At 42.9% G+C, this 27,796-nt stretch overlaps 2 protein-coding genes across 2 annotated transcripts in view; both read left to right on the forward strand.

Annotated features, from left to right (window-relative positions):
- Positions 1–16,246, forward strand: part of LOC134611012 (solute carrier family 2, facilitated glucose transporter member 11-like) — a 29,821-nt gene extending 13,575 nt beyond the window's left edge. The window contains exons 4-12 of the mRNA XM_063454497.1: positions 8,609–8,733; positions 8,827–8,956; positions 9,103–9,248; positions 11,202–11,389; positions 11,836–11,946; positions 12,294–12,395; positions 14,625–14,700; positions 14,814–14,941; positions 15,968–16,246. Of these exons, the coding sequence (XP_063310567.1) occupies positions 8,609–8,733; positions 8,827–8,956; positions 9,103–9,248; positions 11,202–11,389; positions 11,836–11,946; positions 12,294–12,395; positions 14,625–14,700; positions 14,814–14,941; positions 15,968–16,174 (1,213 nt within the window). The 3' untranslated portion in view covers positions 16,175–16,246. The remainder of the gene's footprint in view (positions 1–8,608; positions 8,734–8,826; positions 8,957–9,102; positions 9,249–11,201; positions 11,390–11,835; positions 11,947–12,293; positions 12,396–14,624; positions 14,701–14,813; positions 14,942–15,967) is intronic.
- Positions 16,247–24,711: 8,465 nt separating this feature from the next.
- On the forward strand, positions 24,712–27,727 carry MIF (macrophage migration inhibitory factor). Its single transcript, XM_063457051.1, has 3 exons — positions 24,712–24,898; positions 26,460–26,632; positions 27,550–27,727. The coding sequence occupies exons 1-3, from the start codon at positions 24,791–24,793 to the stop codon at positions 27,614–27,616; spliced, it is 348 nt and encodes a 115-aa protein (XP_063313121.1). The 5' UTR covers positions 24,712–24,790; the 3' UTR covers positions 27,617–27,727.
- The last annotated feature ends 69 nt before the right edge of the window (positions 27,728–27,796 follow it).

Here is a 27,796-nt window from a genome sequence, read left to right on the forward strand (position 1 = left end):
GGTGTTAGGCCCATTTTGGACACGCCCCCTGAGTCCGAGATCCCTTTGCCACCCCCTTACTTTCCGTTAAGAGGAAGTGACGCAAATGCAGGAAGTCCTGCAACCCTTCCCTCATTGCCCTCATCCACTTCCGCTTCCTCCTCCAGTACAGAATCCACCCCCTCTCGTACTAAATCTCCCCTTCCGGAACCAGAGCCAATCCCCATTAGATCCGAATATCCTGATTTGGCGCCACTTCAGACTTCCGGTCAAGCTTCTTCTAGCTCGGCTCGAAGTGTTTTATTTACTACCTTTTCCCAAAACCAAGCTCCCACATCCTCATGCCCTATTTCTCCCCGACTGGAACCTCTAACTGACGCCCCTCTACGTAGCCCCATACAAACCCGACAACTGACCGGTACCCAACAATTAAAACATTATCAGATGCCTCTTCGTCTGAATCCCGGGTCAGCCTATATCGATGCCGCAGGCCAAATGGCACATGCTGACCCAGTCTTCGTATATGTCCCGTTCACGACAACCGATCTCTTAAATTGGAAGACCCACAATTCCTCGTATACTGAGAAACCACAAGCTATGACTGATCTGTTCACCTCAATAGTACAGACACATAACCCGACATGGGCTGATTGCCAGCAGTTATTAATGACTTTGTTTAACAATGAGGAAAGGACAAGAATTAATCAAGCGGCCATTAAAGCGCTAGAGGATAAAGCCCGTACTTTAAACCAAGCCAATCCATCACATGGGCCGCAACACATTATCCCAACACCGATCCCGATTGGAATGTAAATGGTGCTGATATGGTTCAACTCAGAGCCTATAGAGACGCTATAATTGCTGGCATGAAAGCCGGAGGAAAGAAAGCCATTAATATGTCGAAGACAGTTGAGGTGATTCAGAAAAGTGATGAAGCGCCCAGTGTCTTTTATGACCGATTATTGGAGGCATACCGTTTGTATACCCCCTTTAATCCGGAAGACGCAGATAATTCCCGAATGGTGAACTCCGCCTTTGTCAGCCAAGCTTACGGAGATATTAAGCGCAAGCTACAGAAGTTAGAAGGGTTTGCAGGTATGTCTATTACCCAACTAATGGAGGTAGCGAATAAGGTGTATATGAACAGGGAAACAGAAAGTAAGAAAGAGGAAGAGCGCAAGATGCGTAGAAAGGCAGACATGCTAGCGGTAGCGATCGCAGGCGTAGATAGACGGGGCCCAGATAGAGGCGATAGTAAGTGGAATGAGGAACCTCTAAGTAGAAATCAGTGCGCATACTGTAAGGAAGAAGGGCATTGGAGAAATGAGTGTCCTCGAAGAGAACAGTGTGAGAGAGACAGACCTAGGACAGGTTATGGAAACTTTAGAGGCAGAGCGAGAGGTAGAGGAGGCCCCGGAGGGAGTAATGGTAATAGAGGGAGCAATGGGAACAGAGGAAGTGTTAGGGAAGATAGGTATTTCCCAGCAGCGCAAAGGTCCCGCGATAGAGAAGGCAGGGACTTTGTAGGATTGGCTGACACGGTCATGGAGGACTATTGATACCGACCGGGCTCCATCCCCCTTGGTCGAGCGGAGCCTATGGTCGATGTATCAATAGGGGGAAAAAGGAGTGCGTTCATGATCGACACTGGTGCTGAACATTCAGTGGTGACTAATCTAGTTGCTCCTCCATCTGGAAGGACTATTACTGTAATAGGAGCAACTGGAAGAAGTGCTGAAAAACCGGTTCTTAAAAGTCGACTCTGTACATTGGTAGGCCACGTAGTAAAACATCAATTCCTTTATATGCCTGAATGTCCAGTCCAATTGCTGGGACGTGATATGCTATCTAAATTACAAGCGCAGATTACGTTCCTACCAAATGGAACAACATCCTTAAAGTTTAATGGACCTTCAGGTATTATGACATTATCCGTACCAAAGGAAGAAGAGTGGCGACTTTATACAGCGTTGACTAGCCAAAACCCTAGGAGTGATGAGTCCTTATTCAACATACCAGGAGTTTGGGCAGAGAACAACCCACCAGGACTGGCCCGCAATATTCCACCTATTAAAATTGAACTAAAACTTGGGGTTTATCCAGTGAGCCTAAGACAATATCACATCCCGCAGAAGGCTAAGAAGAACATCCAATCTTATCTGGATAAGTTCATACGGTATGGTATCCTAAAATTCTGTACTTCCCCCTGGAACACCCCATTGCTGCCTGTTCAAAAGCCCGGTACAGATGAGTATCGACCTGTGCAGGACTTGAGAGCAGTCAATGATGCGGTTGTTAGTATACATCCAGTTGTACCCAATCCATATAACCTGCTTGCTTTAATTCCGGGCGGGGCTACTTACTTTACAGTCTTAGACCTCAAAGATGCCTTCTTTTGCCTCCGAATTGCCGCAGAAAGTCAATGTATTTTCGCTTTCCAATGGGAGAACGCTGTAACGGGCTCAAAACGCCAAATGACCTGGACAAGACTGCCCCAAGGGTTTAAAAATTCACCTACCCTATTTGGTTCAGCTCTAAGTCAAGATCTACTGGATTTCGAGTCCATCCCAGGAGAGTGTGTATTGTTACAGTATGTAGATGACTTGTTGATAGCAGCAGTTACAAAAGAAATATGTCAGCAAGCAACGCACGATCTACTACACATTCTCTGGAAGGCAGGATACAAGGTGTCTAGAAAGAAGGCTCAGTTGTGTTTGCCAACTGTCAAATATCTGGGATTCCATATCTCTGAAGGTCAAAGAATTATGGGGCCAGAGAGAAAAGAAGCTGTGTGCCAAATACCGATACCCAAGAATAGAAGACAAGTGCGAGAATTCTTGGGGGCAGCAGACTTCTGTAGGATATGGATTCCCAGCTACGCGATACTGGCAAAACCTCTGTATGCAGCTATCAAAGGTACAGAGCACGACCCCTTCTTATGGACTCAAGAACAGCAAACGGCATTTGAAGATGTGAAGAAGGCTTTGATGAGTGCCCCAGCATTAGGTCTACCTGATCACACACGACCATTCTACCTGTATGTACATGAGCAAAGAAGAATGGCTGTGGGAGTATTGACACAGTACTTGGGATCATGGCAAAGACCTGTTGCCTACATGTCTAAGCAATTGGATGCAGTGGCCAGCGGACTTCCACCTTGTCTAAGAGCCGTAGCTGCAGCCGCCCTGCTAGTAGCTGAAGCCGATAAACTCACTCTGGGTCAAGAACTTTATGTACGAGTCCCACATGCAGTACAGACGTTGTTGGATTACAAAGGAAATCATTGGTTTAGTAACAGCCGTATGACCAAGTATCAAGCAATGTTGTGTGAAAACCCAAGAGTGCATTTAGAGACTGTAAACACCTTAAATCCAGCTACCCTTTTGCCACAACCTACTGAAAGTCAACATGATTGTTTGGAAGTAATGGATGAAGTATTCTCAAGTAGACCAGATCTTCGTGATTTTCCCATCCAGAACCCCGATGTTCAATATTATACCGACGGCAGTAGTTATGTGAAAGAAGGGATCCGCTATGCAGGATATGCAGTAACAACAATAGACAAGGTGATAGAAGCTCGGCCACTGGCGAAAGGAACATCAGCACAAAAGGCAGAATTGATAGCACTGACACGAGCGTTACAATTGGCTGAAGGTTTAAGAGTGAACATCTACACGGACTCCAAATATGCGTTTTTAACCACTCATGCCCACGGAGCTTTGTATAAAGAAAGAGGACTATTGAATTCAGAAGGCAAAGAAATCAAGTACGCAGCTGAAATCCTACAACTATTGGAAGCAGTGTGGGAGCCGAAAGAAGTCGGTATCATACATTGTCGAGCGCATCTGAGAGGAGATGGTGATGTAACCAAAGGAAATCGGATGGCAGATAGTGCAGCTAAGCGTGCCGCTGAATCAGGAAGACAGGAATATGTGGGGCATATAGCTGCTCTTATACCAACTCCACTGTCTCAATGGACTCCAGTTTATACAGCTCAAGAAGAGGAGTGGTTAAAGACTGAACCAGGAAAGTATTTGGAGAACAAGTGGTATCAGCTAGAAGATGGAAGAATAGTCATACCAGCATCACTAGCGGTAGAAATTGTCCAAAATTATCACAACGGGACACATTCTGGGAGAGACAGCACAGAAGAATCTCTCAGAAAACATTTCTACATACCAAGATTGTCCAACTTGACTCAGGCCATTGTACGAAGATGTGTAACGTGTGCTAAAAATAATGCAAGACAAGGACCAGTAAAGCCACCAGGAGTCCAGTTTATGGGGGGACTCCCCATGTCCGATTTACAAATTGACTTTACAGTGATGCCTAAATCGGGTGGACATCGTTACCTGTTGGTAATTGTGTGCACCTATTCAGGCTGGGTAGAAGCATGTCCTACTCGTACAGAGAAAGCAGGAGAAGTTGTGAGATTCCTGCTACGAGAAATAATACCCCGATATGGACTACCCTGCTCTATAGGATCGGACAATGGTCCAGCTTTTGTTCATCAGTGCCTACAACAACTGACTCATATGCTTGGTATAAAGTGGAGGCTTCATACGGCATATAGACCCCAGAGTTCTGGTAAGGTAGAGAGAATGAATAGAACTATTAAGAATCAGTTGGCTAAAATGTGTCAGGAAACCCAACTTAAATGGAACGTTCTCTTACCCATAGCTCTATTGCGAATCCGCAGTACCCCTACCAGAAGGATGGGCCTCTCTCCTTTTGAAATCATGTATGGGCGACCACCTCCCGTACTTGGTAACTTAAGGGGGGACTTGAGTCAGTTGGGAGAAGGAATTACCCGGCAGCAGGTTGTAGAGTTGGGTAAGACTATGGAGGAGGTACAGAAATGGGTACAAGATAGATTACCTGTGAATATTTATCCCCCTGTTCATAGTTACCATCCAGGAGACCAAGTGTGGATTAAAGAGTGGAATAATGTACCGTTAGGGCCCAAGTGGAGAGGTCCTTATGTTGTTCTTTTGTCTACCCCTACAGCGATAAAAGTAGCCGAAGTGACTCCGTGGATACATCACTCCAGGGTTAAACCAGCAGCAGTCGATTCTTGGCAAGTTACAGCAGATCCAGAGAATCCCTGCAAGATCCGGTTAAAACGCACGACTCAGTCGGAGTAACGAGGAACTTGTGTGGATTATAAAATTTTATTATTTTAGGGATTTGGTGCGTGAGTGAGAGGGCCATAATAAAGCCTGTCCGCCCACCGACGTATAGTATATAAGCCAGGGAAAGTCTCGAAGGGACTCCTGTGAAGACGAGCAGAACTCCATTCCCTGCAGCCCTTACATCCTGGAAGCTGAGGTGCCTTCGCACGGACGAAGACTGAGGATGACGGCGAAAGATGTGTTTTTGATAATGTTTATTTATGTGTATTTTTATATTCAGGAAGGTAGAGGTACCGACACTCCTAGCTGTGAGGTATGCATTAAGACTACAAGAACAGGTAACCATATTTCCCAAACCCTAATTTGGCATTCACAATACGAGTGTAAAGGAGATGTATCAAGATGTAGATACCTAAATATAGACTATAGTGTGTGCCATTTAGGAGTAGGAGAACCTAAGTGCTTCAGTCCGGAGTATCAACCTCGTACAATTTGGTTGACTCTCAGGAATGGAGATCCTCAGGGGACCCTAATTAATAAGACGGTGTTAGAATCCGTACATTCTTCGGGTGTTCTGCTATTTGATGCGTGTAAAGCGATATCAAGTGGTAGAAAGCCGTGGAATGTATGTGGGGATCTTAGATGGGAGAGGACGTATGGGTCTAATGATAAATATATTTGTCCCAGTAGTAAAAATAAATATGTGAGTCCTAGATGCCCAAATAGAGATTATAACTTTTGCCCATATTGGTCTTGTGTGGGGTGTGCAACTTGGGGACAGACAGTAGACAAGGACATGATAGTGACTAAGTTGCCTACCAGCCCATATTGTAAGTCTATGGAATGCAATCCAGTCCATATACTTATAAATAACCCCGACAAGTTCTTAGACAAATATGGTAATTTATTTGGGTTTCAAATATACGGGACGGGTTTAGATCCTGGGACAGTATTGTTTATAGGGATAGAGACTGATACGGTATCCTCCCAAACTCATCAAGTATACCATTCCTTTTATGAAGAGATGAGTATAGATAATAAGATCCCCCATAATGCTAAAAACCTGTTCATTGATTTAGCTGAAAGTATTGCCGGTAGTCTTAATGTTACCAACTGCTATGTGTGTGGAGGTACTAACATGGGAGACCAATGGCCTTGGGAAGCAAAGGAGGTAATGTCCGGTTCTGAGGCAGTTGACCAACTAATATCTACACAAGCCGATTATCATATGAGTATTAGAGGTAAATCTGAGTGGAGATTAAAGACCTCCATCATAGGTTATGTTTGCATAGCAAGGAAAGGAATAATGTATAATACTTTTGTAGGAGAATTAACTTGTCTAGGGCAAAAAGCTTATGATGATGATACAAAGAATACAACTTGGTGGTCGGCTTCAAATGTCTCAGAACCATCTAACCCGTTTGCTAGATACGCCAATTTAAAGGATGTGTGGTTTGATTTATCCATCACATCTACCTGGAGAGCCCCAGCAAATTTGTACTGGATCTGTGGTAAGAAAGCCTATTCGGAGTTGCCACAGGACTGGGAAGGGGCATGTGTGTTGGGTATGCTCAAACCATCCTTCTTCTTGTTACCTATTGAAACAGGTGAGACTTTAGGTGTTAAAGTGTATGATGTGAATCATAGGAAGAAAAGGGGACCCATAGAGATAGGCGCCTGGGAAGATAATGAATGGCCTCCCCAGCGTATTATAGATTATTATGGGCCAGCCACGTGGGCAGAAGATGGTACCTTTGGTTATAGAACCCCTATTTATATGCTCAACCGTATTATAAGATTACAGGCGGTGGTTGAGATTATTACTAACGAGACATCACAAGCGCTCAATCTTCTAGCGAAGCATAATACCAGGATGAGGACAGCAGTATACCAAAATAGATTAGCCTTGGATTACCTTTTGGCAGTAGAGGGAGGTGTATGTGGGAAGTTTAACCTGAGCAATTGCTGTCTTCAAATAGATGACGAAGGGCAAGCAATAGCTGAGCTTACTAGCCATATGGTTAAACTAGCGCATGTGCCTACTCAGGTATGGAAAGGGTACAATCCAAGTAGTTGGTTTTGTAGCTGGTATGAGTGGTTTGGAGGGCTTAAGGCAGTGGTAGGTGGAGTCCTACTGATTTTAATGTTGTGTCTACTCCTGCCGTGTCTTATACCCTTAGTAGTTAGGTCTGTGCAAAGCCTGATAGAAAATATAGCAAAGAGGAAGGCTGCTGCACAGATAATGGCAATTTATAAATATGAGGCTCTAGATCAGGGAGAACCAATGCAGGAAGATGAGTGTTGAAGATTCACATCATAAGTTGAGTCTGGTCTGGTTCAGGGTAACTTGCGGTGTATGCAAACTAAGGTTAAGTGATGCCTCAAGTAATTGTGAAATATCAAGAGGCATCAAAGGGGGGAATGTGGTGGAATCTCGGTAAAAATAAATTTAGTAGGCCGAGATTACCACGTGGCATGTGTACGTGCATATGCTGACGTATCAATCAGTTGGTTGCACGAGGCAAGATACGATCAGTAGTGTACGGAGCATGTGCAAGAATACAGGATGTAGTATTCCCCTCCTCCATTGTGCTGGACAGGCCATGCGGTCAAGCAGGAAGTTAATTCTTATTTGTATTGATTGGTCAAGAGAATGTGCGGGTGGAGCTTAATATGGGAGGAGTTATGTGCCTATATAAGGAGCCTGCACTATTGTCCGGGGCTCAGAACTTGTTGTATTTTGGTGACGTTAGTCCCTCTGAGTCCCGATCGGTGATCCAATAAAGAATCTCTTCCTTCCTGAAGAAACCTGTGTCCATCTCTCTGTGCTTCGCTTCCGTCAGTTTCTCCGGTATCACTATTAAGTAAACTGGTAAGCAATAAAGCTACCTGCCTCTGATAATCAGTGTCCCTTATGCAATTCCATTTTAAACAAATGAACTGCCCTTTGGCACAAATCGTTTCTTAAGAGGGTGTTACCGGAGGTTGGTTTCCTATAAACGTCCATTATAATTGAACCTGTTAAACATTCACCCCTCAATGAGGGAGCCAAATAAATAATGTACGTTTTGCTCCAAATGTGTAAATTGTGTGAATTATTACTGACGTGAATATAATCTCCTCCTGGTGTAAGTTTTCTGATAAATAAGAAAATAATTTTCATGCTTCAAATTAAAATGAAAGATTTAAAGTATGAAAGGACATATGACAAACAATTGTATCTATGTCAAGGATGTTTCCTTTATCCAGGGTAAAGAGCGTGTAGGATGGGTACGACCCCCCCCCCCAAATGTTGATGCCCCATAAATCCCATAATTCTTAGCATACTATAGATGGCTAGAGCATCAAGGTAGGTGTAGTTCAGCAACCTCTTAGGGTTTGAGTTTGAGAAGCATTAATTAATAATATGTCTTATTCACAGAATTCTAATAGACAAACATTTGGCTGACATTTGCTTTGAATCTCCATTAATTCATTTATCTTGTCTTATGTTATAGAAAGCGGTGCCTGATCTATAGTGACCTAATCCCAATAGCAGCGGCGCTTTTAGTTGGCTGCAGTAGAACTTCCAAGTCATTTGAGATGATACTGATTGGTCGCTTTCTTTATGGTATAAATGCAGGTAAAGATTCTTAGCTCTAAGGCACTTTACAGGCGCATGTTTGAAGATGGCAACATTATTACAATATGTATCAGTATTTGATTGCCTTTTTAGGGTTTGGTTTAAACATCCACTCTCAGTATGCAGGGGAAATTGCACATAAGAAACTACGTGGATTTACCAACACAAGTATCTCCATCTTTGTAACAATTGGAAAACTGATGGGTCAGATTCTTGGACTCAGGTGAGTGTTGCTACACAAAATGATTATAGTCCTGTTATACTCCTATTAGTATACAAATATGTTAGATATCACCCACAGTACTTTGCACCGCGGACAAGAAATCCCTACACTGCACATTATATTTATTTATATTCTTTTACATCCAGTGAAATATTGGGCACCAAGTCGAAGTGGCCTCTTCTCTTGGGTCTGAATGGCATGTGTGCCCTGGTTCAGATGGTTGCACTCCCATTTTTCCCTGAATCACCATACCTCCTGATTGAGAGAAATGACAAGGATGGCTGTATGAAAGGTACTGACCAGAGTTAAGGGTACTGTGGAAGGACCATACAGTATACTCTTTATCTACATGTTACACACTAATAATTTGTTGTGGTTTAGCAATAACTTTTCTCATCAGCCTCAGACATTGGTCTGTAGTTAAGAATATACTTTGACTATATACTTTGGCACCATGACTAAAAGTGAAGCTTGTTGCAGGCTTACGCTAAGTTATTGGTTCCCATGGCAATAGAATTTTGGACCAAATATTTGCAATGCATAGATATATATATATGTGTTAATCATGGCAGGTGTAATTTATTGAAAAAGAATTCAAATATAATATGTGACATAAATATGCTTATTAGAGAACCCAATAATATGTTAAAGGAACACTATAGTGCAGAAATACAAATATATATTCCTAACATTATAGTGTAAAACTGTTTAGTTCCACAGCTCCTCTCAGATTGCTCTAAAAGGGTATTAAATTTACCTTACACCGGGCCAGTCTCGCAGCAGATATCATCAATCTTAGTGATCTCAGTCAATCCAATGCTTTCCCTTAGGAAAGCATTGAAAGGCTATTGCACATGCCCAGCCAGGCTGCGCCAATCAACATTTCCTTATAGAGATACATTGAATCAATGCATTTCTATGGGGAACGTTCAGGATCTCCATGCAGAGCGTGGATACACTGAATCCCAGTGATGCACACTGTGCCGCACTGGGATACAAAGCACCTCTGGTGGCCATCTGAGTAACTGCCACTGGAGGTGTTCCTAGGGAGCAATATAAACACTGCCTACTCGCCAAAGCACTACATTAAGCTCTTGTGGTTCTGGTGACTATGCTCATGCATTAAACTATCAAACATCTAGGTATAAATGCTTTTGGCTATTACACGGTAACATCTAACCTCTTCCCAGTTTGGAATGTCAAAAGATAGATCCTTCTCTCACTAACTGATATAATGGAATGACATTCCTGAATTTAAAAAAGACTTAAGACTCCCAGCTCTATGGTGTGCCTATCAGGACGGCACAACCCACAAACAGTAAGTACAGGATTTGCCAGTGGGAATAAAATATTATCATTATTATTATTATTATGTATTATGTATTACATACAGTCACACAGATACACAGACACACATGCATATAAACATACAAAGACATACACAGATACACGTATATACACATACAGACAGATACACACACAGAAACACACACACACAGTCAGATACACACACAAACTGATACACAGACAGATATATACACACACACAAACAGACATCCATGGAAAATACACAATTTTTGTCACCCTCCTGTTTCCTACCTTTTGGGTGCAGGACGATGACTTCTCTGGGGTCCAGTGGCTGTTGGGACTTGGGCTCTATTCCTCCCTCGTGCGCAGCACTCTCTGTGTTACCTAGGTAGTGCTGACCTCATCACAGGGGGCCCGGTCACGCTGTTAAAGCGCCGCAGCGTTGACCGGGCCATTGCAGACTCATTGCTATCGGGTGGTCCTAAGAGCATGGGCCACCCGATGGGCCCCCTCATCGTGCGGCCCACTGTGGTAGTACCTCGCAGGCCACACGCACCTCGGCGGCCGGCGGGCTCAAGGGGCAGCTGCTTTGGGCCCCCTAAGAATGACTGGGCCCGGGGCAGCTGCCTCTTTTGCCCCACGTTAAAGACGGCCCTTTGGATATGTGACATTCATACGGGACATACTAAAAGGAATGACAGATTGATCTATGGGCATTCCAATCTGTCATTCCTTTAAGTATGTCCCCATTCATACACATGTATATATTTTCCAGTGCTCTGTTTTGATACCACTAACACTAGGTGTAATGTATTTGTTACTTTTACATATTGGCATTACTGATGAGTCTGACAGTGATATTCAGTGTTTTAGTTATGCACTCTAAGTAATTATTTATTATAAGCATTGATAATGCTTTATATCTTTATCTATCCAGCCCTGAAACAGCTGTGGGGAGACAGAGACCATGAGAGAGAGCTAGAGGATATGATGAAAGAGCAAACTGCTCGCAAGAGCGACCAAAGTCTAACTGTCAAGGGCTTGCTGGAGGACCGTTCTCTACGCTGGCAGATATACATGCTCATTGCTTTGACTATCGCTCTGCAGCTGTGTGGAGTCAATGCTGTGAGTCCACGTATTGCAAATCCTAATATAAAGATGCTTAAGCATAAAGGAAATGGTGGTGAACTAAAAACAGGATTGCAAAATGTAGGCCAACTTGGGACATGTACAGACTCAACTCTCTGTACACTTGCATGTACAGACTCAAACTCTCCAATATCAAAATAAGTGTGCATGAATAAGATGCAATGTATCGATGTTATCCTCAATCTTCTCTACCAAGGCAGACTGTCTTTGGCTCCATACGACATGTACTAACACACCACCACCCCTATTACCATGGGTACCATAGTATGGTACCCATACCATGGTAAACGTAGTTTTAGTAAAGTATATGGAACGCTAAACTCCGAGAATAAGAAGGTTATTACGTTTAGAACACGAATATGTATCATGATGGCTTTAACCTTGAAACTAATGATTTGTCAGAAAGCTTTCTCTTCCTACAGATTTATTTTTATGCTGCAGTTGTGTTTGAAGCAGCAAAATTTGATTTCTCGCAAATCCCATATCTAACAATAGGGATCGGTGTGTGTGAGTCTTCATCTGTGATTCTATGTGTAAGTAACCAGAAAATATATTCAATTTGTCATCTCACTGTCATACTATACTTTATCTTTCTTTTTTATTCTGTCCAAAAAAAGTTGCATTTGGTAGCTTTCACTGTCAGTGTGTCTATTGTATGCACATGAACAAGAATCTATAGTATTCTAGAGCATAATAAGTTTTAGATAATTTTGCTTAAACATTACTGAAGTAAACCCATGTTTAATATAATAACCACTATCAAACTATCATTGTTACATATCCCTTATTTATTTCTTCCTATTGTTTTATATTTTGTGCTTTTTTTACTCTGCATACCATCTCAGCGCAAGACCTTTACCCTGTCCATTTTCATCCACAGAGTCTACTGGTTGATCGTTTTGGCAGAAGGGTTTTGCTGTTGGGTGGATATATAGCCATAGTGTTGAGCCTAAGTCTCCTTATAGTGACCCTCTCACTGCAGGTAACTCAAAGCATCATATGTGGCAACCAGATTTAGATGCACCTAAATTTCTGCATTAGGAGAGGATAACATTTAACACAGTTATTGCATCACTAACACAACTAGAATGTCTACAAAAGAATCAACCGGTGTTTATTATGTGAAAGGGAAAATGGAAATCAGAGAAGCACGTTTTATCATTTTTGGAAACTCAAGAGTGCATTGGCTCAGGTTTTTGTCACATGTGCAAGCACATCCATTTCTCTAAGTTGTAGTGGAATAGGGGCTCCATGAGCTTGCAGCTTAAATTGACACTGCGCCTAATTATGAACTTTGAATTTGCAATTCCAGTATCTTCTTCTTAAAAAGCCATGAGCCTGACCTCTACACGCACAAGTTTCTTAAACTGGAAATTTTAAGCACATGAACAGGCCTCCCAACAGTTCTGATTTCGGCCAATTTAGGGTCCTGTCCCACTGTCATAGCATACTTAAGGTACTAGGACCAGGAGAGTGTAGAAACAGCACTCCCTACATGCTCTGCCCTCAGTGCGCTGGCCTCTATGGTTGGTAGGCAGCTTAGAATGCATTCATGCCGGTGAGACCTGCCTATTCTCTGGGAGGAACCACCCATTTCGGGCAGGGCTAGAGATATGATTCACGTCACTGGCCCACCTTCTCTTACTCCACCCACTGGCATCCTATATTATGAGCGCTGACATTGGGGGTGGTGCATAAATTATATCTTACTAGCAGGATGAGGAAAATTAAGATTTGCTGAGTACAGTAGGTACTTAAGGTCACTATATTCCATGGGGCACATGTAATTCATGTAATCCATTGTGTCATTATAATGCAAATTGTGGGTACTAGGCATGGACCTCTTAATTTTATACAGATTTTATATACAATGCCAAAGTTAGGATGGCATGGATGGTGTTTCCAATGTTACTCAGCCAAGTAAGAGTTATATGAAAATGTATATTACATATATTTTAATCTGTATAGCTGCTATCTATTTAAAGTGGAACTGTTACTCTATTAAAGTGTTACTGGGGTGAATATTGCTGTACAGGTAAAACAAAAAAATAAACTTGTCTCCAGTGAACTTGTGTTTTCTTGACAACTTTGCCATCCCATTAATTCTCAGGCATGTCCTAGTGCCGGTTCTGAGTGGAGGGTAATGGGGACACTAGGTCTCCCCATTTAATAGGTAGCCCCCACCAACTGACCATAGGTAGGGACAGGGGTACATTAGTATGTCCCCCATTTAATTTAATAGCCCCCACATGTTGGCCCCCTGTCATTTTTCAGGCCCCATCACCATGGGAGTCACTAGTTTTTAGTTACAGTGAACATGACTGCTGACCCATATCCATCCCACCGCTGCCCCAATAACACACCAAGTGGATAAGGGCAATGTACGCAGCTTTATTAAACAAAGTAAATTCTTAACTCCTGTCAGCTGTTGGGTGAGAGCCCAACAGACAGTTCTCCATATTTATTCTCCAAGAGCCCAATACAGCCTTCACTAGCCATCAGCCTTGCGCCGACTGTAGTCTCCCCAAGGTGACCTTGCATCATACTCCTTCCTTTTTGATTATGCTGTCCAGGGAAAACTGCCAGCTATGACAATAAGAAACCACACAACACACCACAAAAAAACAGGGAGGGAGGATGGGAAATGCCCTCCTTTCTTAACTCCTCCAACACTTGCAACATTGTTGCTACTTAACTCCAGCCCACCTTCCTGGGCAGTAGTCATGCTCCCCCTCCACTATTTGTTCAGGGGGAAACTGTAAATTGTTTAATGATATGCTACACATGCAAAATGGCAGGTGGGGGAATAAGGGACGTTTTCAACTTTGCCTGACCGGATAACAGTACTTTAAATTATTGTGCGTTTTCAAAAAGCAAGTGAACGATAATTTATGAAGTGCACAATGCAGGATGCATTCGGTCTCTATTCATTGTAAAATCTGTGCTTTGTACATATTCCCAATCCTATACTTTGTATAAAGTTCGGATGTGAAAAGCACCGATTTTCAACTAAACACCTAATTTCATCTGGCTGTATGTTACAAATTCAGTGGGACTGACTGAATTCTGACCAGAATTAGCTGTAGTGAATATGAGAATTGCCATTCCAGTCGGAATTCGCCCAATTGTGGTTATCATCTTATGCATCGATCAGATTATAGTACAATGGTATATAAAACTGTTTGTCAATGTTATTTTCTTCCTCCCACAGGACACATACATGTGGTTGCCTTATTGCAGTGTGATGCTAATCTTCCTGTATGTTTTATCCTTTGGGACAGGACCAGGTATGTGCTTGGTGATCTGGGTCTGGAGATATGTAGAAAGGTTAAGGATGTATAATATTCAGGGTTTAATCTGCATGTATACCTTTCTTTCTAGTAGTTTTTTTTTTCCCCAGGGGCAACAACTATGACCATCATAGTGGAAATTTTTCCCCAGGAAGCCAGAGCAGCAGCATTTGTTATTGTGGGAATAATAAACTGGATTGGACTGTTTGTCATTGGCATGGTCTTCCCACTTGTGGAGGTAAGACAGTGAGAAGTTTACAAATTAAATCTGTTGTGTGCATAAGGACCAGAGATGGATTGTGTGCTATATATTGGAGATCAGCATTACTAAACATTAGAGGAAGGGTGTTTGGAGGTCAGTGTTAGGATAAGAGAAAGCAGAGGTTCCTCCATGATCACAGCCAATGTTAGGGTAAGTGATGAGAGTACTGGGTGTCCTGGGATTACTGAATGAAGGTGACAGTGGGACTGGGCTGTAGGGTGCTGTTTAAAATTACTGTGTTAGGAAGATTGATGTCAGAGGATACGGTTTGTTGGCTTTTGTTTAAGTGGAGGGTTTTGTGTGTGCTTCTGGCTGCAGTGTTGCAAGTATGCGCGAACAATTGTGTCCAATATGAATTAGATAATGGTTAGTACATATAGTTATGCTCCACGGTGTTTAATGTTTACTGTCTTGTACTATTGTTTTAATTGTCCCTGTCATCAAGTACCAAAAGAGATAAACAATTAAGGTTTTATTCAGAGGTAGATAATCAGGTTAGTATGGATACGGAAAAGAACTGGACTACCAACGTGTTTCAGCATCAATGCTGAATTCATCATAGAGTATGTAATAAATCATCTGGATAATGTGCATGAACTCCACATGATGAGGAGCAGCTGACAGTAGACATCAGTGCTAGCGTGCAGTTATTTTATTTTTAGTATAACAAGTTTAAATATAGTATATATTGGAAATAAATGTCCAACCTGTCTATAGAGTGGTTGTACATAAAAGGAAATGTAGTGATTAAAGACAATTCAGGTGACAAGGCTAGTTACCACAGTCCTAACTGATGGGAGTAGTGTTAAGTGTTAAACTAATTTGAACGAATACCAGGACAAGAGTTGAATAATTGGAAGTAACATCATTCTATGGTATGATAAAGTAACGTTATGATAAAGCAATGTCTATGATAACTGTATTACCTAGTGTATTTGATGGGTTGGGACGACTGGCAATTCAATCTTCTCACTCTCTAATGTCCTCTCTATGGTTCTTTAGGCAACTCTAGGGCCATTCTGCTTCCTCGTCTTCATCACAATCACAGCAGCTTGTGCAGTATTTCTGTATATTTACCTCCCAGAAACAAAAGGAAAATCTGCATTGGAGATTAAAGAGGACATCAATAAAGACAACCTTCGGAAGAAGAACCATCTAGAGATTCCTAAACACCTCAGTAATATCTCTGTGTTATCCACCAAACTGTAATCAACTTTCCTGTTATCCTAAACAACCTCACAATATTAATGAGAATAAAAGAGTTCACATGTGTTTCACATATTTTTAAATAAACATTATTTTTTTAATAGTCAAATATTCTGTGATGTATTGTAATTAATTGTGGCAGTTTCCCGTGGTGCACACATGATGTTTCTTAGCACTCTTCCATGCTCACAAGTGACCTACAGGGTTATTGAAGCAGAATTGCTAAGAAAAAGACCTCGACATATGAAAGCATAACTGATTTGACCTATTATGTGAAATTCATCGCCCCTTTTCTAACACTCTTTTTGTTCTAATGACTCTGAAACCTTTGGTTTTGTCACCAAATTCTTCTATATCCCTTGCGTCTCTTACCACGGCCCTTTCTTATTGTTTGCAACCATGTTCCTTTATCTTCATATGCACATTATTTGGTTGTTTTATACCTCCTCCCTCGTTCACTTGTTGAGACATGCTATTTTCTCCACCTCTCTCATAACAGATCACTGAACAGCACAGGAGAGAACTAAATGGTCTTTGTTGTGCTGTAACATGCTATATACCCTGACTCAGGGCAGTGGTAGAAGGAGCACTGAGGGGGTGTTTAGATTGTAGATGCTAACTTCATGCCACAGTAGGCTCCCACATAACCAGTCACATAGTTGGCATGTAGAAAGCATTTTCAAATAATGTAATATTGTTTTTATAAACTTTTTCAAAATTTGTTTTCATATTACATCTAAATAAATAATGTATGTGTATATATACGGTATATATAAAATAATGAAATGTAATTATCAGTTTGCATGTTTATCCAAAAAAACGAAATCATATGAAAAGCTTATACAACAATATTAAATTGCGGCCATGGCTAGTCACAGGGACAAATTTTAGACACAACAGAACTGATTTGGTCACTAAATATTGGATTGTAACCCAACAACTACGAGCAGCCAACATAACCTACAGGTGGGGGACACCGGGCACACTCCTATCAACTCATAACGGGACTACCCACATATTGACTTCAATTGCAGACGCCTCATCCTTCCTTGCATCACTGGGACTTACCACTACAGACACACTAACACCAGAAGGACGGGAAGAACCCGAAAGCTGAACCCCACTGCCATCCAGCTCCGGCCCGATCCACCACCTGGCTGCTTGCTATACAAGAAGTGACTGTTTCGTTTTATATTGTTTCCACGTTAGTTTGCTAAATGTGTTATTTTAAAGGTACACTTGTCGTACATTGTTGAGTAGGTTAGGTTTCCACCCTGGGCGACAGGGCACTCTGCCCACACCCCCCAAACTAATTGGGAACCCCCATAAGGGCACCCGGATATACCTCAAACATTGCCCACTGAACCTGCACCCACACAGCCAACCGCGAGACCACAAACCCCCCCCCCCCGTAGCCCCCTTGGTTAGGGGCACAACCACCACACTAGGAACGGTGGCCTAGACTAATGACGACGTTGTAACACAAAAAAAATCAAAAAAAAATCACCCTGCCTCCGAACCTAGCCGCAGACCCACAACCTGAAGCTTCCATACAACTCATGAGTACTGGCATGCTTAATGCACCCTGAAAGGCACCCAGTCAATCTCTGACATGTCCTATCCACTGCTGTAGATACATAAAAAAAAAAAAAAAGTGCTGTATTATCATTAGAAACTATTACTGTTTTTCTTCTATATATACCTTTGTCACACACATGTATATCTGTATATACTCTCACTCTGCTGTTGTGGCAGACGAGATACAAATGTTCAGTTTGCGCACGAATAAAAAAAAAAAAAAAACATGGATCATCACTATGCAATTATGGGCCTCTAATCTCCAACTGAACCAGGACATACATGCCCCAGTCTGTCCGAGACACTACGCTTCATTACACTATCTGTTAACCCCTACACTGCACTTAAATAAAATATATAAAATATACAAAAAATTTAAATATTGGATTGTAGTAAATTGAAAACTGAACTTTAGAATAGAGCCGGGATTCCCATTTATTTTTTCCCGTGAAACCCTTGTACATAGTGTATCAACATCGTGGAATCCCCACTCCCTATCGTGTTGCATAAACCTTTCAATTAACAGAGCATAATGTTCTCTTTTTTGGCAATTGTTTTTTTTTTTTATATATATATACACACTAATTTCCATACAACAGGGGTCCGGTCGCGGTCTTAGATGCAGCACCTGACTGGACCCCTGTTTAGCGATACCCATCTGGTGGCCCTAAATGTTTGGGCCACTCGACGGGCAAATCGTTGCGGAACCCCAATTTTGATCTCGTGGAGCACCAATGAGCAAACGCTGGAATAGAGTATAAAAATAGCAACGCTGAGACTAGTTGAAGATTGTTTATTTTTTTTAAATCAAGTTATTTTGGTGTTACTATTTAAATTCAGTTAATATCTACTACTATTCAATGTTTTGTTAAAATCTAGTGACTTCATGGATGGATTTTAACAATGGTAACTAATGTGAAAACCGAGTACTGGAAAATAAAATGAGAAAGTTTACATTTAGGCAGCATAAAAAAACTATAATACAATGTGAAATAGCTGCTTGGCTTTTCCAATTCTAATCTAGAAATGCAATGACATTGCAGTATCAACGCTTCAATTCATCCAGACTGAGCTAATGAAACAGTATTCCGTTGATCTTGCCTGTGGCTACATGACTGCGATACTGGAAAATTCCTAGGTGTTGAATGTGTTATTATCCACATTTGCATGCTATTGGATGAAATTAAGATGTGTTCAGTATGACTGAAAGTATTTTTTTATCAGCCACAACATTCAATACATGAAATAAACAGTCCACAATATTTCTTTATCACCATATCCAAATCTAGAGCATATAATCTGCCAAACCATCTAGTACATATTAACAAATATTAACCTCAACTGTGAAGTTGTCTGAAACTTGGCAAAAACAGATATTTCTAGTCAGTGATCAAACCAAAGAAAACTGACTGCCAAATCACGACTGCAACCATCTTAAAGCGGCACTGTCATGCCGAATCACGTTTTTTTTTTAACCCCCCTCCCGCCTCCACTACATCCAATTGACCCCCTAGTCACCCCTAAAGTCCCCTAAGCCCCCCACATTACCTATTTTTTATTCTTTATTTTCTGCCCCGATCTTTATTCATGGCGCCGCCATCTTTGTGTGGGTAGAGAAAGTCCCTGTGGGACACGTCATCTGCCCACACTAGATAGACTGTGAGATTCCCGCACATGCCCAGTGAAACACCTGGACATGTGAACGGGAATTTCACCTATTCATTCATTCATCAGACAGACAAATGAATGAATAGAAAAAATCAAACAAACAAACACCGAATATCAGTGTTCATTTGCTTGTTCGGTTTATTACAAGGAGGAAGCTACCGACGTGCAGCTCCCTCCTTGTAATATGTAAAGACAGAAGCGGCACCACTTCATAAGCCCCCCAGGTCCCCCCCTCACTCTATGGGGGTCAATATGACCCCCATAATAGCATAAGGGAGATTAAAATCTCCCCAATGCCCCTACTCGCTATACCGCGAGTAGGGGCATGTCCACTCAACAGTGAGCAGCCTGTGGCTGCTCACTGTAAAAAAAATGGTAATAAGGGGGGGGGGACCTACTGTCCTCCCCCCCCCCCCCCCGGCCCCCACCCCTGGGCGGCGGGTGGGGGCCATAATGGTAATGAGGGGGGGGGACCTACTGTCCTCCCCCCCCCGGCCCCCACCCCTGGGCGGCGGGTGGGGGCCATAATGGTAATAAGGGGGGGGGCCCTGGGCGGCGGGTGGGGGCACTAAGTCAATTCCCCCCCCAACAAGGTGACTAGGGGTCCCCAAGCCCCTAGTCACCCACCCCACACCAAAATAAAAATGCCCCTACCTACCCCCCTCACCCTAAAAAATAGTGAGGGGGGAATAAAATTGCTAACCTGTAAAGTAAAATTAAACTTACCATTCAACGTCTTCTTTTTTCTAAAATCTTCATTTTTCAGCCCCAGAAAAGGCCAAATAAAAAACCATCATACCCGTCGAACTAAAAATAAAAAAAATAAAAACCCAAGCGCAAAAAAAAAACCTGACGAAAAAGGAAAAAACCCAAGTGCAAAAAAAATAATCCATCTTCACCCATGGAGGGCTCCGCGCAGACTGAGCTCCGCAGGGCGGGGGAAGGATTATAAAGCCTTGCCCTGCCCTGCAATTAGGCTAAGAACACTCTGATTGGTGGGTGTAATCCAATCAGAGTGCTCTTTGTCATTTTACACAGCGTGGGAAAATTCCAAAGAACTTTCCCACGCTGTGTAAAATGACACAGAGCACTGTGATTGGATGGATTTCAAGCCATCCAATCACAGTGCTCTGTGTCATTTTACATAGTTACAAAGAACTTTCCAAAGAACTTTCCCACGCTTGTAAAATGACACAGAGCACTGTGATTGGATGGCAATCAGGCAAGCCACCCAATCAGAGTGCTCTGTGTCATTTTACACAACGTGGGAAAGTTCTTTGGAATTTTCCCACGCTGTGTAAAATGACACAGAGCACTCTGATTGGCTTAAACCAACCAGAGTGTTCTAAGTCTAATTGCAGGGCGGGGCAAGGCTTTATAAGCCTTGACCCTCCCTGCGGAGCTCAGTTCGCGGCGTGCCCTCAAAGGGCGAACAAGGATTAATTTTTTTGGGCGCTCGTTTTTTTTTTTTTTTTTTAAAGTGCGACGGGTATGATGGATTTTTATTTGGCCTTTTTGGGGGCTGAAGAAAGAAGATTTTTTTTTTACAGGTTAGTTATTTTATTCCCCCCTCACTAATTTTAGGGTGAGGGGGGTAGGTAGGGGATAGTTTGTTTTGGGTGGGGGGGGGGGGTGACTAGGGGCTTGGGACCCCTAGTCACCTTGATTGGGGGGGGGTGGTGTTTCATTTAGGGCCCCCACCCACCGCTCAGGGGTGGGGCCGGGGGTGAGGACAGTAGGTCCCCCCCTTATTGTTTTATTAGGGCCCCCACCCACCGCTCAGGGGTGGGGGCCGGGGGGGGGAAAAGGACAGTAGGTCCCCCTCTATCTTTATTTAGGGCCCCCACCCACCGCTCAGGGGTGGGGGCCGGGGGGAGGACAGTAGGTCCCCCCCTTATTGTTTTATTAGGGCCCACACCCACCGCTCAGGGGTGGGGGCTGGGGGGAGGACAGTAGGTCCCCCCCCTATCTTTATTTAAGGCCCCCACCCACCGCTCAGGGGTGGGGGCCAGGGGGGAGGACAGCAGGTCCCCCCCTTATTGTTTTATTAGGGCCCCCACCCACCGCGCAGGGGTGGAGGCCAGGGGGGGAGGACAGTAGGTCCCCCCCCCTTATTGTTTTATTAGGGCCTCAACCCACCACGCAGGGGTGGGGGCCAGGGGGGAGGACAGTAGATCCCCCCCTTATTGTTTTATTAGGGCCCCCACCCACCGCGCAGGGGTGGGGGCAGGACACCAGCCGCGCGGGGGGGGGGGGGTATTAGTTTTTTTTGTTTTTTACAGTGAGCAGCTATAGGCTGCTCACTGCTTACTACACATGCCCCTACACGCGATATAGCGAGTAGGGGCATATTATTTACTAATACTAAGTAATCTTTACTTAGTATTAGTAAATTTGGCTGAAAGACCAATTTAGGTCTTTCAGCCTTTTAGTAGATAGCTCCCTGATACCGTGGGAGTTAGGGAGTTATCTACTAAGCGGCTGCAAGATGCAGCCGCGGCAATGAATAGGATCGGAGTTTCATTCATTAGAATGAAATTCCGATATGAACAAAGTACCGAATTGCATCCGAACACGAATGGAGAAACTCTTCTCATTCTGTTAGGATGCAATTCGGCAGTTTTGCCGGCGTTCTGTCTAAGTGACAGGATGTTCGGCAATACTGACAGGAAGCATTGTGGGAACAGGGAGGAAAGCTAGGGATCATGGGAAAATTTCTCTGACCAGCGGAAATGAAGTACAATTTGCTCCTCCGCTGGTCAGAGCTGGTCAAACGGAGGAATCCTCCATAAGGCAAAGAGTCCCTACTTTGTCTTATGATTTTAAAGAAAACTAAAGAAGACAGGAAGAAAAGAATAACAGATCCTGAGAGAGGGGTAGAAGAGGAAGAGATTGAGGAAAGGTAAGTTCGGCATGACAGTGCCGCTTTAAGCTCCTAACAATAAAATACTGGACACTTGTTTAGGGGTAGAAGGGTTTGGCCGTGAAGATATTCACTAAACATAGCTGTCAGTCACCGGCCCCAGGCAGATATAACAGTCCCAGAGTTTGGTTCCCATCTCCTAAGCCAGGGCTCTTAAAAACATGGCCGCTGTGGCATTTTATGTGGCCTGTCTGTAGGTTTTGATTTTGAGCCAAGGGGGGTAGGGGTGGTGGAGGAGGTGCAGCTACCCTGGGCACAAAAACCAGGAGGAGAGTAAATATTGGCCAAGGTATGAGTATTAGCTATTATTTAGCTTAAATAGCTATTCCCCTTGAGTTTGAGCGACAGGGGGTCGAAATGTATATATCTATCAATCTCGGCATCTCAAAATATTTGAAGGCTGTTAAGGGATAATATTCAGGAATTCATTGTGAAGAACTTTGTTATTCGCAATAATCAACATGGTTTTATGAAACATAGGTCATGTCAAACTAACCTAATTGCATTCTATGAAGAAGTAGAAGTATAGATCAAGGTGTTGCAGTGGATGTGATCTACTTGGATTTTGCCAAGGCATTTGATATGGTTCCTCAGGTTAGTCTTCAAACTAAAAGAAATTGGTTTAGATGAATATTCTTTTTCTTGGGTAGAGTTGAGCGAACCCGGACTGCAAAGTTCGGGTTCGTACCGAACATTAAATTTTTTGGACCCCGGACCCGAACACGGACATATCACTGTATGTTCGGGTCGGAGTTCGGTGTTCGGCAATTTGATGACGCGTTTTGAAAGGCTGCAGGGCAGCCAAATCAACAAGCGTTTGACTCGTTTGCCCTTAGAGCCATCACAGCCATACCTACTAATGGCATGGCTGTGATTGCTGAGTGCAGCATGTGACCCAGCCTTTATATAAGCTGGTTACTTAGTATTATTAAATTATGCCCCTACTCGCTATACCATGAGTAGGGGCATTTCTATTAAACAGTGAGCAGCCTGTGGCGCGCGAGTAGGGGCTTTTAAACTAAAGGGGGGGCCCTAGGCGGGGGGTGGGGGCCCTAAATATCAATAAGGTGGGACCTATTGTCCTCCCACCTGCGCGGCGGTGGGTGGGGGGACATAAATAAAAATTGGGGGGGGGCTAGTGTCATCCCCTCCCAGCCCCCACCCCTGCGTGGTGGTTGGTGGCCCTAAGTATACATTTAACCCCCCCGCCCAGGTGACTAGGGGTCCCCAAACCCCTAGTCACCCCCCTCCCCCCCAAAAAATAATAACAAAAAATAATAACCGACGCACATTAAAAAAAAATTCACCCACGGAGGGCTTCGCGCAGACTGAGCTCTGCAGGGTGGGGGAAGGCTTATAAAGCCTTGCCCCGCCCTGCAATTAGGCTTAGAGCACTCTGATTGGTGGGTTTAAGCCATCCAATCAGAGTGCTCTGACAGGTAAATGAAGAGACTGACAGGTAAGTCTCTACATTTACCTGTCACAGCACTCTGATTGGTTGGCTTGAAATCCACCAATCAGAGTGCTCTGTGTCATTTTACACAGCGTGGGAAAATTCCAAAGAAATTTCCCACACTTTGCAAAATGACACAGAGTACTCTGATTGGTTAGCTTGAAATCCAGCCCATCAGAGTGCTCTGTGTCATTTTACACAGCGTGGGAAAGTTCTTTGGAATTTTCCAAAGAACTTTGCTCTGAGCAATTGCTGCTTCTTGAGTTTAGCTCCATTGAGCTAACCAAACCAGGAAGTAATAGGACCTGGTTTGTTGGTAGCCAGCAAGGGGGGGGGAGGGGGGGAAGGGGAGGGGGAGGGAATCAGATTAATTCATAAAAGTGCCAATTTCTATTGAAATCTGCTCTTTTTGTAAAATAAAATAAAACAGGACGCACTCTTCACACATAATGAATGTAAACGTTCTGTAAATGTGTGGAGTGCCCATTTAACTACCCATTTTCACTGAGCTAGCTATGTTAAAGCATGTCAATTGTGTTCTGGTTTAGCTCCAAATGGAGCTCTATAGGTTCTTTGACAATAATGAGGCAGTTATGTAAATCAGGAAGCTGGTTTTCCAAATTGTTACTCCAAATCCATGACTGAACTAGTAACCTAGGACAAAAAGCCAAAAAAACAAATGTATAATGTGTGTGTAACTGGCTCCTTCAAATATCCTTCATATTCTACACACTGGCTACCTGAAAATTAACAACTCCATTGTCATATCAAGTCATTTAACAGTAACTGGCTGAGATAGCTATGATGGAAAATCAATCATGCAGGCTGCCACCCTCCTATAACACAGTGGGCAGCTGGTAGCTCAGGGCTAGGATCCATGGCTGCTTCCTGATTGGCTGCTCAGTTAAAGGGCGGGGGTGCTGGGGTCCCACGTGTTCGGCGCCTTCCTCTGTCCCAGCCCGCATTGTCTGAGTGTCCCTCCTAGCTGACGGTCATCATGCCTACATTTGTCCTCAGTACCAACGTCTGCCGGGATGCCATCCCCGAGAACCTGCTCGCCGATCTCACCAGCCAGCTGGCCAAGGCTACGGGAAAACCTGCAGAGGTGGGAGGATGGTGACAGGAAAAGGGCCCTTAGGGACCACACAGGAGTCTGTGCTAGGATCTATTGCTGTTGGCCGTGCTCAGCTGGAGTCAGCCTTTACTCTCTGTATAAGGGGTTACTGACCCTTGCATACTGCCTATTGTGTGCGCGCATTTATACAATGCTATCTGCCTAGGCTGCTCTGCCTCTTTAAATCAATTAAACAGTGTGCTGCTTCCCTTCATATACCTGTTGTTGTGCCTCTCTGTTTCCACGTGTGCAGCATAAGAATGCTACCTACCGCTCGTCAGACTCCGCATTAAAAGCATGCGTCTCAGTACAGGGGGAAAAAAAAAACATGGCGGAAGTGCTACCAGTCCCAGATCAGAGGGGGTTGAATGCGCCAGGGGGCACTGCCCAGTCAGACATTAGACTGGATTAGTTCATGGCGTATTCTGACTGTAACGGTATTCGGGAATGCCAACTTATGTCTATATTCATTATTTAAATAATAACCTCCCCAGTATTGATTCTTTATTGTGTAATTATGTATTATCAATGCAACTGATTTCCAATAAATCTGGAAGTAGTGTGGCCGATATCTGTATGAGTATGGCAGCGGTAGTAGTGCAATCGTGGAAAAAGTGGTGTGTATATAGTCGATGTTTTTGAATTGGTAGTGCTACCTAGTGGTACCTATGGTAGATGTCAGTTTCTAAATCCATGTCAAAATGGATTCTACTTGACATGTTGCACTTTCATGTTAGAATAACTTCCTAGGTAACTCATTTTTGCAACATTTACACATAGTGAAGTCATGGATATCTGCAGGAAAATAAAATTCTTAGGTTTGTATAAATGATATTTTTATTCTGTGTGAAAAACTTTTGCAATCAAAGAAGTCTATTCAGATTGCATATCCTATTTTACACTGGTAGTTTCACAATATGAAACAGCAGTACCTGCAACACATATAAATCATTGAGTTAGAAAGGACTGAGAAAAATATTAGGTGATGGGTGGGTTATTCAAACTCCAAACTGCTATGGCTGCCTATATTTTCACTTTACTACAATGTGTGGTTTATTAAATAAACATGCATTATTTGCTGCTTGCAAATTTCTAGAAACACCACTCCAACAGCATTCAAATCTAACAATGTGTATCACAAACTTCCAGTGCAATACTAACAAAGTGAGCACTAAACAACCGTTAAGTTGTGTTCGTGTTAATCAAATAGTTACTCGCTAAACTGAGAATTGACCAATGAATTTAAGGTTTTAGGTCAAAATGGACCTAATTAGTATATGTATCTAGGCCTAAACTGTGAAATCCCTGACAATTTTGATGTGGGAAATTAGTTTTTTTGAATCAATAAACTACCAACTTTATATTAATAGATATTAGACCATCATGCCTCTTAAATAATGCTCTTCCCTTAAGTTCCGATACTACCACTTGTACCAATGATGTCCAAAGATACTATGTAAGTGCTTAATGCAAGCAACCTGTTTTAGTAGATGAACATTATCACAAAGTGTCGGCCCTATATTTATAACTTGTTTACTATTATCTTCTTTAGTACATTGCTGTGCACATTGTGCCCGACCAAATGATGAGTTTTGGAGGATCAACAGACCCATGTGCTCTCTGTAGCCTGCACAGCATTGGCAAGATTGGGGGAACTTTAAACAAGACCTACACCAAACTGCTGTCTGATGTACTTAGCAAACAGCTCCACATATCTGCTGACAGGTAAGTAGACCTCATGTAGATTTTACTGTAGTAATTAATGTCAAATGTTATTAGCCACACAGCCATTGGGGCCAGCTATGTTGTATGCTTTCTTCTAACTGGGTTATTCACTGGAGTCTGAATTCAAAAGGTTAAAATAGCCAAACTGAAAAAAAAAAAACTTTCTATGTCCGCTATATTTTCGGTTTACCCACTTTGGCCTTAAATTTGAGATTAACTATCACTTTAGTGGATAAAACTGCAAGTGTCCACCAGGATGCGTTTCTGGTTGCTGTCAGAGTCCTCTATAACTAATAATTGAAAAATGAATCCAGGTTCTTGCATCCTGCAGTAGTATCAATCAGCATTTGCATGTAGGCGTTAAAGGGATACTCAATGCACCAAAACAACTTCACAAAATAAAGTTATGATGCCTGGAGGCACGCTTACCTCAAGGGTTTAAACCTTTCTCGAATAGTTAAACCCAAAATTTTCTCCAGCGGCAATCTCCACTACCCCCAGGCGGCATCTGGCTTCCGAAGTATCACTCTCCATTCACAAACTTTGCTTGGTAAGAAACGTACTTTTCCAAGCCAGTTCTGTGAATGGGAAGTCACTGCTTGGGGCTAGGGGGTGCTTACAATGGGATGTCCACTGCCCCCACATAGTTATCACATTTGGACAGGAATACATAATTTGTGTGGGCTGCTACTTTTGTATTCTTCCTCATTCACTAAAAGGTCCTTGAACTCCTAGTTAAGAAAAATGGCCTGTCTATTGGCTCCTGAAACTAAACCCACTACTGCAGCTCAGCCAACGTAAATAAAAACAAACCTTTATTATATAGTGTTGGAGTGGGAGAACTAGTGTCTTTTTCCAGACTTTCTTTTATTATTTTTTTGAGATACTTAACCATTTTTTTATTTATTTTTCTGCAGGTGCTACATCAATTTCTATGATTTAAATGCTGCAAATGTGGGCTGGAATGGTTCTACCTTTGCCTAATGATGATGATCCTTGGGGAGGCAGAAGCTTGTATCCTGTTTCCCAGAATCCTGTAAAGCACTTACGGTTAAACATTCCTTACTGAATAAAATATGTATGTGAAACCTTAAAGTGTCACGTGTTGCTTTGGATGGACATGCATTGCACTTTTTGACAGAGAGAAGCAGTAAATGTGGGATA

Source organism: Pelobates fuscus, chromosome 5 (genome assembly GCF_036172605.1).
Source record: "Pelobates fuscus isolate aPelFus1 chromosome 5, aPelFus1.pri, whole genome shotgun sequence".
Taxonomy (NCBI): domain Eukaryota; kingdom Metazoa; phylum Chordata; class Amphibia; order Anura; family Pelobatidae; genus Pelobates; species Pelobates fuscus.